The 12682-nt window shown below is 40.0% G+C and overlaps 1 protein-coding gene across 6 annotated transcripts; it reads right to left on the bottom strand.

Annotated features, from left to right (window-relative positions):
• Window positions 1-2893: 2893 nt before the first annotated feature.
• LOC104607843 (putative disease resistance protein RGA3) lies at window positions 2894-12099 on the bottom strand. 6 transcript variants are annotated; one of them, XM_088899926.1, is made up of 6 exons: window positions 7190-12099; window positions 5410-5628; window positions 3988-4039; window positions 3733-3889; window positions 3569-3632; window positions 2895-3415 (listed from the first exon to the last, which is right to left on the bottom strand). In XM_088899926.1, exon 1 carries the CDS (start codon window positions 10914-10916, stop codon window positions 7254-7256), a length of 3663 nt encoding a protein of 1220 aa, XP_088756052.1. In that variant the 5' UTR covers window positions 10917-12099; the 3' UTR covers window positions 2895-3415; window positions 3569-3632; window positions 3733-3889; window positions 3988-4039; window positions 5410-5628; window positions 7190-7253. The 6 variants fall into 6 exon arrangements, with proteins under 6 accessions (XP_019052219.1, XP_088756052.1, XP_088756053.1 ...); XM_019196674.2 differs by having other exon boundaries at window positions 2894-3415; window positions 3988-5628; XM_088899927.1 differs by lacking the exon at window positions 3988-4039.
• Between the last annotated feature and the right edge of the window lie 583 nt (window positions 12100-12682).

Genomic DNA, 12682 nt, shown 5'->3' with positions numbered 1-12682 from the left:
TGTGATGGGAGCATCTTGCCTTTGTCTCGTTGGTTCCTTATCTTCGACCTGATGTAGTCTGGCATAGACCTTGTAGGCCGAGTTGCTCTCTCCTCTAGAGGCCATTCTGCCTGAGATGGCAGCAATGACTCTGACTGGGGGAGCTCGGGTTTGTGGTGCATTAGTGCGGCGCTCTTCTCCCCTTGGCTTGTGCTCCTTGATGTCCATCAACCTGCCAAGGTACCCACACCAGACGAGGTCCTTCAAGTGGTGGTGTAGGTCATGACAGCTCTCAGTTTCGTGGTTGTGGTCTTGATGGACATCACAGTACTTGTCTCGATTCCTTTTGTTGTTCTGGGACTTCATTTTTTCGGGCCACCTGACGAAGCTGCGGTCATGGATTTGCATCAACATTTTGGCCAGTGGCACGTTCAAAGGAGTAAAGTTTGAATACATTGATGGCGGGATCCTTGGTTTGCGGTTAAGTCGGTGGTCTTGTCTCTTGCTGTCTCTATCCAATATGCGCTCATCATGGTCCTTCTACTTCCGATCATGTTGGTTCTCTTCACTCCTTTGTAGTGCTTAGGCTTCCTCAGCGTTCATGTACTTCTACACATGCTTCATGAGCGCAGTCAGGTTGGGTAGAGGGTTCTTTTGTAGCAAGAAGTTTAACAGTGAGGAGCAGCCCACTCATGATGACTGTCACAACTACCAACTAGTCTAGAGTTCAGACCTGAAGGGCCTCGTACTTGCATGAGGTTGGCCGACATCTTCCAATGCCTTTGCCTGGTGGTGAGCTGTTGTATGAACTGTGTCTCCAACTGCTCCTAGGAGGATATGAATCACGACAGAAGGGAGGCGTACTAGGTTCTGGCAACTTTGTGGAGGGTGGCGATGAAGGCTTTGTACATGAGACCCTCGAAGGAGTCATGCAACATCATTTTCGCCTTGAACCCCTCAATGTGATTGATGGGGTCCAAGGCTCCATCGTACTTCTTGAACTGCAGTTGTTCGTGGTTAGATTGGGCCCTATGTCTGTTTGTGTGGCGCCTTTAGGGGTCCTCGGTGTGAGGATTGACTATAGTAAGCACCTGCATGGCAGGGCGAGTAGCTTAAGGGGCATGTTCCAGTTTCCCCAACGTCTCCATCATGGCTAGGATATGGTCAACCTTCTACTGCATGGCTTGGAACTGTGCGAGGTCGACCGTTGCCTGATGTTGGGTCTCTCGAGGTGGGAAGTTGCGGAGTGAGCGGGATCCTCGAGATGGGGAACATGTTCTAGAGCGGTTGAATGTGTTCTTAGGCATGGTTGTTTTTAGTGCACGATGAAGGGTTTGGGAAATGACATTTCCCACAGACAATGCCAATCTGATGTTGTCCGATCTGAGATATTCTGAACCAAGGACACGATCAGGTAGTCATTCCAACTGGATGAGGCTGAGGTGAAAGGATGAAGCCGCACACCGGGATCTGCAACTAGGAGAAAGGGCAGGGGCCTGAGGAGTTGTTCCTTGGGTAGGTATTCCGATGCTCAAGTCGGTAGGGTAGAGAAGGATGTGGTCGGGATGAGCAAGTTGAGATAATTGGGCGTCCGTGTCCTATTTATAGTTGGGCGTTCCCAAAAGTGCAATTCCCAAACAATGCAGTTCCCAAAAGTCCCTTACCTCAAGCAGTGAGTACCTATTTATAGTTGGGCATCTGTGTCCTAAATGGATAGGGCCTCCAGGGTTGTCGAGATGAGAGTGTCCGCTGAGGTCTTCGAGAGGTTTTCTCTTCCCCAACAAAGTTCACTTCCTTATTTGTATGAGGCACTCCTTTTTAGTTGTACTCTTCCGTAACACATGGCATCGACGTGGCCTAAGAGAGAGGCGGCCGCAAAGATAGCCATATGACATCCTTGACGATTTCAACCATCATCAGAACACTAGCCTAGATAAAACCCGGCTCTTGGCCTTACCCAAGAATTGAAGATCGAGTAGAAGCCCGAAATTTGTCTTGTTCATGATGATGGTGCATGTGAGGGTTATAATCATATCAATGCCATTGATATGGAGTTTAACCTGCTGTTCAAACAAAATTTGACAGGATAGTAATTGAAATTTTAGTCCAATAATTGAAGTCAAAGTTGAGTTGGATTGAGATCAACTTCGCCATACAATTTTATGTGGTATTGATAAGACGTTGTAGAGAAAAGTGGAAACAATTGATGGTGTGTTTATAGAACAAATGCACTTCAGCTTCATTTGCCCAAACAAAATTCTTTACCGTTTAGCTTAACATGAGCAATTAGCTGGGTTATTAAGAATTACATAGGATAATTGATTTAATAATTAACATATAATAATTTTACATGATTGTCTTGGATATTCGATTTAAGGATCTTCTACATTTTCATGTATCTACTATTTTTTAGATTAATTGTATATTTATATGATTATTAATTATTATTTAATTAAAAAAAAAATAACAGCATATGTAATAATTTGTAAATTGATATACAGCGTACATATTGGACCTTTGGTTTCTATATTATGAGTGGCCAGGGAACGGGATATGCACATGTGCAAATAAAGGGTAAAGATAAACTTAACATTTTGTAATAAAATTTAACATTTATGCCTTCACCATAACAGAGGTAAGTATCCACTGAGGTTATTGTATTATATCCCATGTCTTGGTATGTTGATGCCATACAAACTATTAAAGTACATTTTTCTTGTAATCATAGTTTTCAACTTCAAATTTAGTGTTATTAATGCATCTATGAGATTTATGGGTGTTTTATTAATATTTTAATGTGTACCTAGATATCTTCCCACTATATCCATGCATATCCAAAGCATATCTCAATACACATCTATTTCCAAGTCCCAACATTGTCATTTGTCAACACACTTTGCCATACCAAAATACCAAACCTTGGCTACAATGCATTAGGACTGTTTGGAAAGAATGCAAATACAAATATATACAGTACGAATACAAGGTTTAGAGTCTTTAGGCGCTTCTTTAATGAAAAGTTTAGAAAGTGATATAGTTGTTTGGGACAGCCCTCCTGCTTGTATAGACCCTCTGTATCTTTGTTAATATAGTTTTTACTTTTCCCAAACTGAGTCCAGACGAATTTAGGTTACACTCCATTCCCTTTTATTATACTTCACCAAATCAAGTATAAATAAGGCTATGTAATTCAAATAAATAGAATAAGGTTCAAGTTCCTCAACCCGAGTAGAGAATCTATAGTTGATGAAAAATTTTCATTCCGCTAGAGGGTTGAAAATATAGAAAAGAAAAATCTCAAGTAACCATTTTCCCTCTCACAATCTGACTGGGAATGGCCTTTGATGGCAGAAAGACATCGGCAAATTGCACGGTTAGCCTCAATTAGGCTTCTGTGTTCTTCTTGTATTACTTGACAAGTATTAACTCATCCAACCTATATGAATAAAACAAATTACATTTTAGTAAGACAATCAAGGTGGGGAGAAAAAATGATGGCGAAAAATAGGTATCTCGAAGTCACAATGACCTTAGGCTGTGTTTGGTTTGAAACAAAAGGAAAGGAAAGGAGAAGGGAAAGTAGGAAAACCTGTAGGTTCTTGCAATTCTTGCTTAGAGATTTCTAAAAGCCCAAGAGCACCAAATGATTGCAACTGCATGGAACCATAATCCATAAAATACATACAATAAAAAAAGTGATATCACAAAGCAAATTAATAGCATAAACTAGAAATTAGATATAACCAAGCATACATCATTACATGTTTGGCTCTGCACCATATCAGTTGGAGACAATGAGATAAAACAGAATAGAGGTGCACCATTTTCTGAAATCAAGATCGTTCCATTGTCTTGCAGGAGTATCTAGTACCTACTGGGTTTTTATGCAAAATCACTTAAATAAAAGAGCCTGCAAAAAAAGGGCCAGGGAAAATTAAAAACTTACAAATTGAGTCAATTGACAATAATAGAACCTGAAGCATCACTTCTCTGCACATGTGAAAGTACATGATCAAACTTCTTGTTTCTTGCATGCCATCATATGGACTCTCATCAGAACCTGAATTTTAGGTAATGTCCACACTGGATTTGGGTCAGTAATAACTCGTGTTCCTAATCAGAAAGATTTATACAAAGAAAATCAATAGAATAGAGGTAAATTGCTCATTTGAAATCAAGATCCTTTCATTGGTCTAGACAAGTGGTAACCAGAAAGATTTATACAAAGAAAATCAATAGAATAGAGGTAGATTGCTCATTTGAAATCAAGATCCTTTCATAGGTCTAGACAAGTGGTAACCAATGAGCACAGACCATACATGTTTATATCTCACTAGACAAAAGATAGGAAAAAATTGGTCAATGCATTCAGAAAATGAGTTTTTTTATAACAAAAAATAATGCAAATTGCTAACCCTAATCAAACAAGAATTGACAAGAAATAATCATAATATAAGTTGTAATTAGACACCAAAGTTCTGTCAGCGTTTCTGTTCCCACAATGTTTTTTTATATAAACCTCAAAAGTCAGCACAGTGGAAGCAAAATGTTGAAAAAATGGAGTGCGGATCTGCTTCTCACAGAGCACGCCTCACACTGACCTCATAACCTGTCCTGGCCACATATTGGGAGCATCTCCCGTACTTGTATTTATTATTCATGGGGAGATGTTCCCAATACAGGGTGGGATGTCACTGTGAGGTGCGTTCTGTGAGGAGCAGATCCCAATTCAAAAAATGAGTGTGGCCATGATGTGAATGTTGAGATGGATGAATAGGAAAAGTAGAGAGGATAGGACCTGGTGAAGGGACTACAAGAGCTAGGGGAAGACCGGAAAGGACATGGGCTGAAGCAGTGATAATGATTTAAAGGCTCTTTTAAGAATGGATATGGCACTGAACAAAACAGGATGTCAGAATAGGATCCATGTAGCTAACCCATATCACTGGGACAAGGCTTGGGGGGTGTTCAACAACATGGTTGGCTTTGTTTTTGAAAACAAAAACAACTGCCTCAATCAGCAAACTTATAATGCAGCAGTTTTTTTTATTTGTTTTCAAAAACAAAACCATGTTGTCAAACACCCCATTACATGATGACAGTGAAAAGTTGGTACAATTTCTATACCACTGTTTCTAATCTCTCTTGATCTCCCTCTCTGAAAATATTTAATGCTTTTATAGTATTCGCCTTTGGATTCTTTTGGATTGTTAGTTCTAATTAATTCCATGGACCATTTAATGATAAATAAAACCAAAATTTATCTATAAATCTTTAAATTTCTTAACAATACCATGGAGAACATATACTAGTCCATTGGATCCACAAATTGCATTCACAAAAGATGCAAATGCTGACTACACATTCTTGGATAAGACCAACATGAAGAACTCAAGAACAAAAGCAACATATCAAGTAGAAACATCATGCCTGAATGTGATCCTCAGGAAGTATGGTTTTTCTGACATCAAGAAACCTGTGATGGTAAACGTTTAAGCACAAGTGTCAGTTTGTAATCATGAACCACCACAAGGTAGTGGTACTTTCTGATTCACCATTCTATAAGCTCCAGTGCTTCCTTTGGCTTCCAACAAATTGTAGGGTCAAGGCCAGGCCTTCCACTGTAATAATGGAGTCCAAATTCCATTCCTAAAACAATAATAAAGTGATCAATGAGCAGAAAGGTTAATATGATGAAGTTGGTATATTGAACTCAATTTGCATTTTATCACTAGATATCCATTTTGGCAGGATTTAAGAATGTGAGATTTCATGATTTGCAATGAGGCTGAGATAAATCAATCTACAACTCAGCATTTTGTGAAAAATACATAAGATATACATGTAAAGATCACCAGTGTGGGGGTTTCCCTCTCATATATTCACACAATCCTTTTATACTTTATTCAATAAAATAACCAAGTTTCTGTCTTTGATTGAAAGAGAGAACCTTTTCATTTGTTCCACAACCAGATCAAAATATCTTTCTTAATATCAAAACTGACAAGTACAAACATCTAGTTTCCAAAAGATGGGAACTACACTTTGAATTCAAGGTTCAAAATATTGATACATGAAATATACAAAGATTGTGTATTGGGAAATTCAAAGGGGTGATACATTTGGTTTAAAAAAATATTTAAGTTTCAAGGTTTGGGCCAGGACACCTCTAGGAAGGGTATTATTCTTCAAAAGTGGCCAGATGTCCTAACCCATAGTATTTAGCGTATTGTTGGGTTCAAAAACCAATACTGTACAATATGCATTGATACATATCGATACTTTGAATCTTGCTTGAACTTTACAAGAAAGTAAGAAGAATGCATAAATTACATAGCAAAAACATGAAGTGCTGCGACATTTGCACTATTTTGGCATAGCTGCACCAGGTACAAAGTTTCTCTCTCCACCTCTCTGGATAGTAGGGGAGTTCACATCTGTGCCCCACAAGGGGGCGCCCCAAAACGTCCCACAGCACATCCCCGCCATGTATTGGGAACATCTCCCAATGATGACATCATCATTTCTGGTACTATCATCGGGAGATGTTCCCAATACACGGCGGGGATGTGCTATGGGACGTTGTGGGGCACAGATGTGAACTCCTAGTAGGGGTGATGATCATGGGCCAGGATGGGCTAGGCTTAGCACCTATAATAGGGGTTATAGTCTGGACTTGAAAATCCGACACCCGACCCAGCATCCAATCTGATTATTCGGATTTGGATGTTAAAACCTGCATCCATTTAAGCTCGGTTTGGAAGGAGTAAACATACAAGTATGTAGAGTGCAGAACCTTGTATTTTGTATTATTTTTATGTATTTGTACTGTACATATTTGTATTTGTACTCTTCCCAAACCGAGCCTTAGTAATTGAATTGAATGCAGATTTGACCCCATCAATTAAACCCCTTGACTGGAACAGAAAAACTTGCATAAATGCATTACAGACGCACAGTCTCTGTAGAGATAAGGTGTTAAAGAGGTGATTTTTCCAAGTTTAACAACAGAACTTTAGGTTCTTCAGACTGGTTTTCCTTGCCAGCACAGAGGGTGTGCTGGCAGTTCTTATGTTCTGCTTTACTAGATACCAATAAATAAAAAAGGATATAAGTTCAAAACTGGCTAGGCATAAATCCTAGGATCTTATGATTATCACAAGGATTTAAAAAAAAGGTGGTTGAATTACAGAGGATGTCAGAATTGTACCAGTCACTTGCACTCACAGCATCCTTGTTTGGCTCTTGATCATGGTGCCAATTTAGAACTACAACTACCCATAGAATGATACATTCTGGATATGTGCTATTTTTGGCCAGTCTTCTCCTTCCCTGTTCAAACGGCTTTTAAGTTTTTCAGGACACCTCCAGATGGTTAAAGAGCAAAGACTGCTAGGTAGCCCCTCATCCAGCAAGGATGTAATACTGTTACAATCGCTGATTTGTAGTTCTTGGAGAGAGTTTAGGTTATGTAAACCCCTAGGTAGGGTCTTCAATTGATCAAATCCCCCAAGAGAAAGACGTTTAAGCATCGGGGGAAGGCTCCCCTCTTGATCCAGAAACAACATTATTCTATCACATCTATCAATAGTTAATTCCATCAAAGAGGTCAAGTTGTGAAGTCCTCTGGGCAAGTACTTGAGATTGTTACAGCTATATATCTGCAAACGTTTAAGCATGGGGGGATAGGTCATCCCTCCTCCTCTTCCATCATCATTTTCTTCTTCTGAAAATGATGTAAATTGATCACAATCACCAATGGTCAAGTATTCAAGAGAGCTTAGTTTGTGAAAACCTTTGGGCAAGGACATAAGATTATCGCATCCACTGATTTCTAAATACTGGAGAGAAGCAAGGTCTTGTAATCCTACATCCTCTGTCAGCAACCTAAGCCTTGGAAAATCATTGATCTGCAAATTTTGAAGTGATGCTGCCAAGGGTCGTAGCATTGCTGGGGGCAGGGATGTTGGATTTCGAAAATTAGAAATATCCAAGGAGGATAAGGATGTGCAGTGATGCATCCAACTTAATATCGTCTCATCACAATTTCCTAATCTTAGCTTGAAAACTGATTGAAGTCTTGGAAGAGAGGTCAAAGCATCACATGAGTATATCTCTAATTCTTTCACAGTGGGCAAGAGTGGGGGCAGTTTACTCAGTTTGCGGCAACATTTAATTACAAGCTCTTTGAGGCAAGGGAATTCACCTTCCTCAGATCCATACCATTCCTCCAATCCATCCATCTCCTTGAATGTTAAGAACTTCAACTTTTGAAACCCCTTTTTACTACCATCCATGTTTTTATCCCCATAAAACTCATGACTGACACATTTAACTTCCACCAGTCCATCAATCTCCAGAGACTCTAGTGCTGGTAGTTGCCCAAGAGGTGGGAGAAACTTGCATTTTTTACAATTGGAGAGTGTCAATGAGACCAATTTATTATAAACTGATAATTCCATCATCATCCAGTTTGGAAATACCAAACTTTTGTAGCCGATGATCTTGAGACTCTTAATAGTTGTGTGTGGTTGTAGGCCTTCAAGGACAGCTCTAATGTCATCCTCATCTCGAAGATTTTGAGTTCTGTCACTCCATTTTAATAATAAGTGATCAATGTTTTGTTTGTGCTTCAAATCAGCTTCCATGGCCTCCATACCACTAGCTACATTCTCTAGGTTGTAAATATGAAGTTCACCCTTGAGGTACTGAAACTCTTTCAAGTCTCTTATCCTAAAACCATCATCTTGACTCAAAAAAATAGGAGGAAATGTTTGGAGAAAACGTAATCTCCCAATTCCCACTGGTGTGGAGCGAATAGCAGTACCTTCCATCATTATGTGCCGGAGGTGGATTAGGCTTTCAATATTTGTAGGCAACCTAGAAAAGAAGAGACAATTCTTCAATACCAATGTCTGCAAATTGAAAAGGTTACATGTGGATTCAGGTAACTCTCTAATACCAGAATAACTAAGGTTAAGGTATCGTAAATGCTTCAGATTTCCAATGGAATCTGGCAGCCGCATGGGTTCGTATCCTTTTAGATCCAACACACGCAAGCATCTGAACCCTTCAAAGAACTCATGAGTGACCTCTCCAAAGAAAAAGATGTTAAAATCATAGTCTGGTAATAGAAATGTGGATGTCCCCTTACAATCATACAATTCTTTATTAACTGAATCAAGATCATCATTAATCAATGACATGTGACGTGCATTCTCAGAGTTCAATTTATCACATGGTTTGACAAAAGCAGGACTAAAACAAATCTCCCTAGAAACTGACTGTGATACATCATGCATGAGTTCATGCATCACGAATCTTTCCTCAGATGTTTGATCAATCAATGTATATATTTTCTGAAAGAAAGACCTGTGCAACAAATCATCAAAGTACTGGATACCAATATCTTCCATTTTCTCAATTTCATTAGATGGAAGAAAACCTTCTGCCATCCAAAGTAAGACTAGGATTTCTTTTTCAAATTCATAATCCTTGGGAAACAAAGAGCAATATTGGAAACAGATCTTCAAATGTGCTGGCAGATGATGGTAACTCGAACTTAAAGTCGAAAAAATTTTGTTTTCCTCTAGATCTAGCACCTGGCCTTTGAGGATGTATTCCCACTTTTTCTCATCTAGTTCCCCATATAAAAGCTCTCCAAGTGTACTTATTAGCAAAGGCACACCATTGCACTTATGTACAATTTTCTTACCAATTGCTTCCAAGAATGGATGTGCATCAGAATTCTCATCAATAAATGCCTTGTTTTTAAACAATGTCCAGCAATCTTCATTTGATAAACCTCCCAAAGAAAGAGTTTTCACGGAACCCATGATGGATGAAACTCTTTGACTCCGACTAGTTACTATAATTCTACTTCCTTTATCTGCAGCACAAAAAGGAAGCCGTAGGGCATCCCAGATGTCACGGTTTTCACTCCAGACATCATCTAGCACAAGTAGAAACCTCTGTTCCCTCACCCTATCCTGAAGTTCAAGTTGTAACGACTCTAGTTCCTTGAGATCACCAGTTTTCCTTGTTTCCAACTCTAATATTGCTCTAGTTAACCTGTCAACAGTAAAATCCACAGACACACAGATCCACCATCTCATATTGAAATGTTCTTTAATTTCTGGGTCATTGTATATAAGCTGGGCAAGTTTTGTCTTGCCCAAACCCCCCATTCCAACAATTGAAACCACAGGAACCTCCCTTCCATCATATTGATTAGACAACAATACGTTCTTCACATAATAAGCCTCTTCTTTCCTACCAAAAATGTACGACTCACCAACTAATGAGCTACTCATCTGCCTGATGTCTCTAAAGTGAATAGCTCCTTGTCTATTTTGACTATTTAGCATTCCAGAGTGCTTCACTGTAGAAGATCCTCCCAAGTAATGGGGTTGGAGCTTCTTTTCAATATCAGCTAATTTCTCATCAATTTTAGTTATGAAACTTGCAACATCAGGTGAACATGCGTTATGGGTATTTAGAAAAGATAAGAAAAGCGAGCGCACCGGCTTCTTTTTCCTTCCCTGACTCCTCTCATCCCTCTCTTTGAGAACTTCATAGATGAACTCGTCCAGGGCGTCATCAACATAGTAGGCCACACCCCTAAGATCTCTCAACAAAACCTTCACTAGCTCATCTCTTACTTGTAGCTCCTCCATGAAACCCAGCATTGCTTGGATCGTTTGAAGTGTTTTGCGGAGCTCTGCCAGCTCAAATCCGACTTCCCATGACGATCCGAAATCCCGGAGCTCAGGGGAGCTCAACTTGTCAAGCATTGACTGCACAATTGGGGATACCACCACGTCCGTTCTTGTCGTTCGGATCATAATTTTTCTCTTGTAAAAAGGAAAAGCCGAAAAGCAACCAGAATAATAAATCTGTTCGACTTCAATGGTAGCAATGAAATATAAAGGAAGCATAGATGAAAGGTCGCCCGCCGCCGGGTAACTGATTAACTGTTCACTTTATATGCAGCATCTTATCTTTTTCCCTGAAGTATCATTGACACTGAACTTGTTTTTTCGTTGTTGTTGTTTTGCTCGGGCATTGACTGAACCACGTCCGTTCTTATGCAACAACCAAACCGCCCATCCATTCCAGCCGTGCATTGGGAGCATCTCTCAATGACAACGTACGGAAAATGTTCCCATTGCACGCTCTGATCTCGCTACAACTACTCAAGCGTCAACCACAATATGATAACCGGCTAAATATAAAATTATATAAAGTAGGAATGCCAATTAAATATTTAAATGGGTAAAATATAAAAATTTCTGACAATCATAAAACCTTCCCTTATAGTTTAATTTTAGCATAAACCTTCTTTCTATTTTCAAAAAAATTGACAAAAACCTTCCTTCCGTCAACGACCAAGACGAAAAATATTAAACCGATGATAATTTTTTTCAAAATACCTATTTTACTCCTCCAGCTGCAATGCATGGCACCACCATGAGTTCTCTCAATGCGGCGGCGATCTCTTCGTTTCTAGTTCTAGTCGGCTCAACCATTTTTCCGGTGAGATCCCGGCATCACTTGGGAGATTGCTAGTGACGGGTGAGCTTCGATTTGAGGCATAACAACCTCACTGGAGAAATCCCTCTGATTGGAAGGTAGACAGCTAGGACGAGCCTCTCCCCAGCATCACTTTCTTCATGCAGTTTTCAGTTTTGAAAGAGGAAACCTCGTGCCTTTCTCCAATTTAAAAACTACTCTCGTATCTTCCTATTTGTCCAAACTCCTCCTCGCCCCTGGAGTTCCGTCGGCAGATTGATGAAATTTCACCGGGAATCCAGTAAATATGATGGAGAATTTCACAATTGCTTCTTTCCCGGTGATCTTCTTTGATGGGAAGCATGAAATCGACCTCGACAACGTCAACGTGCATTTGTCTCTGGGGTTCAAGAATTTCCGATCCTTTCTAAGTCAAAAAATCGGAATCCCTCCTCAACAGATCGCCATTTCTCTCATCCGTCGGAAACCATCAAGATGATCACCGAGAAATTGCCACAGAATTCCGATTACCGACAAGGTAGATATTTCTACAAATCTTGAAGACAAAGATTGCTTCTTCTTCATCACAATGATGAAGCGGTCAAGGAGGGAGAGGGGATAATTACATACAGGCTCGACCAAACGATTTCTGCATGAGCAAATACTTCCACTAGATTCGACGGGATTCTAGCATGTTATTGCCATTCTATAGTCAAACTGCAATGTCGGAGTGTTTATCCACAGGACAAGGGATGTTGGGGTTAGGGCGCATGGATTATGAGAACCAGATATGGAAGCTACATGAACCCACGTTCGTATACAGAACACGAAAGCGTTATAGAGCATATCCCGATGAATAGTTCAGTATCGGTCATCTGTGAGGTGTGTGCGGATGCAAAAGGCAGAGGTACCATTTTTCCAATGCGTATACGATGCCGTGACGGTGGGGTTTCGCTCTTCGGACAGTCCAATTGCTAGGCCGCCCAAATCTAGTTAGCTTGATTCTTACGTTTTTAGTTTCTAGGTCCATTGTTTCTTTGATCGATTTGTTTATTTAGGAGGCTCATCCCAGCTGCCTGCGTTCCAATTTGAGGGATTTTTTCGCTGAGGTTATTATGCCTCAGACCGAAGCTCACCGTCACCGGCAATCTCCCAAGTGATGCCGGGATCTCATTGGAGAAATGATTGAGCC

This window comes from Nelumbo nucifera, chromosome 3 (assembly GCF_055504915.1).
Source record: "Nelumbo nucifera cultivar China Antique chromosome 3, China Antique-T2T, whole genome shotgun sequence".
Taxonomy (NCBI): domain Eukaryota; kingdom Viridiplantae; phylum Streptophyta; class Magnoliopsida; order Proteales; family Nelumbonaceae; genus Nelumbo; species Nelumbo nucifera.
Note: the sequence above shows the minus strand (reverse complement) of the source record. Positions and strands in the feature narration are given on the sequence as shown.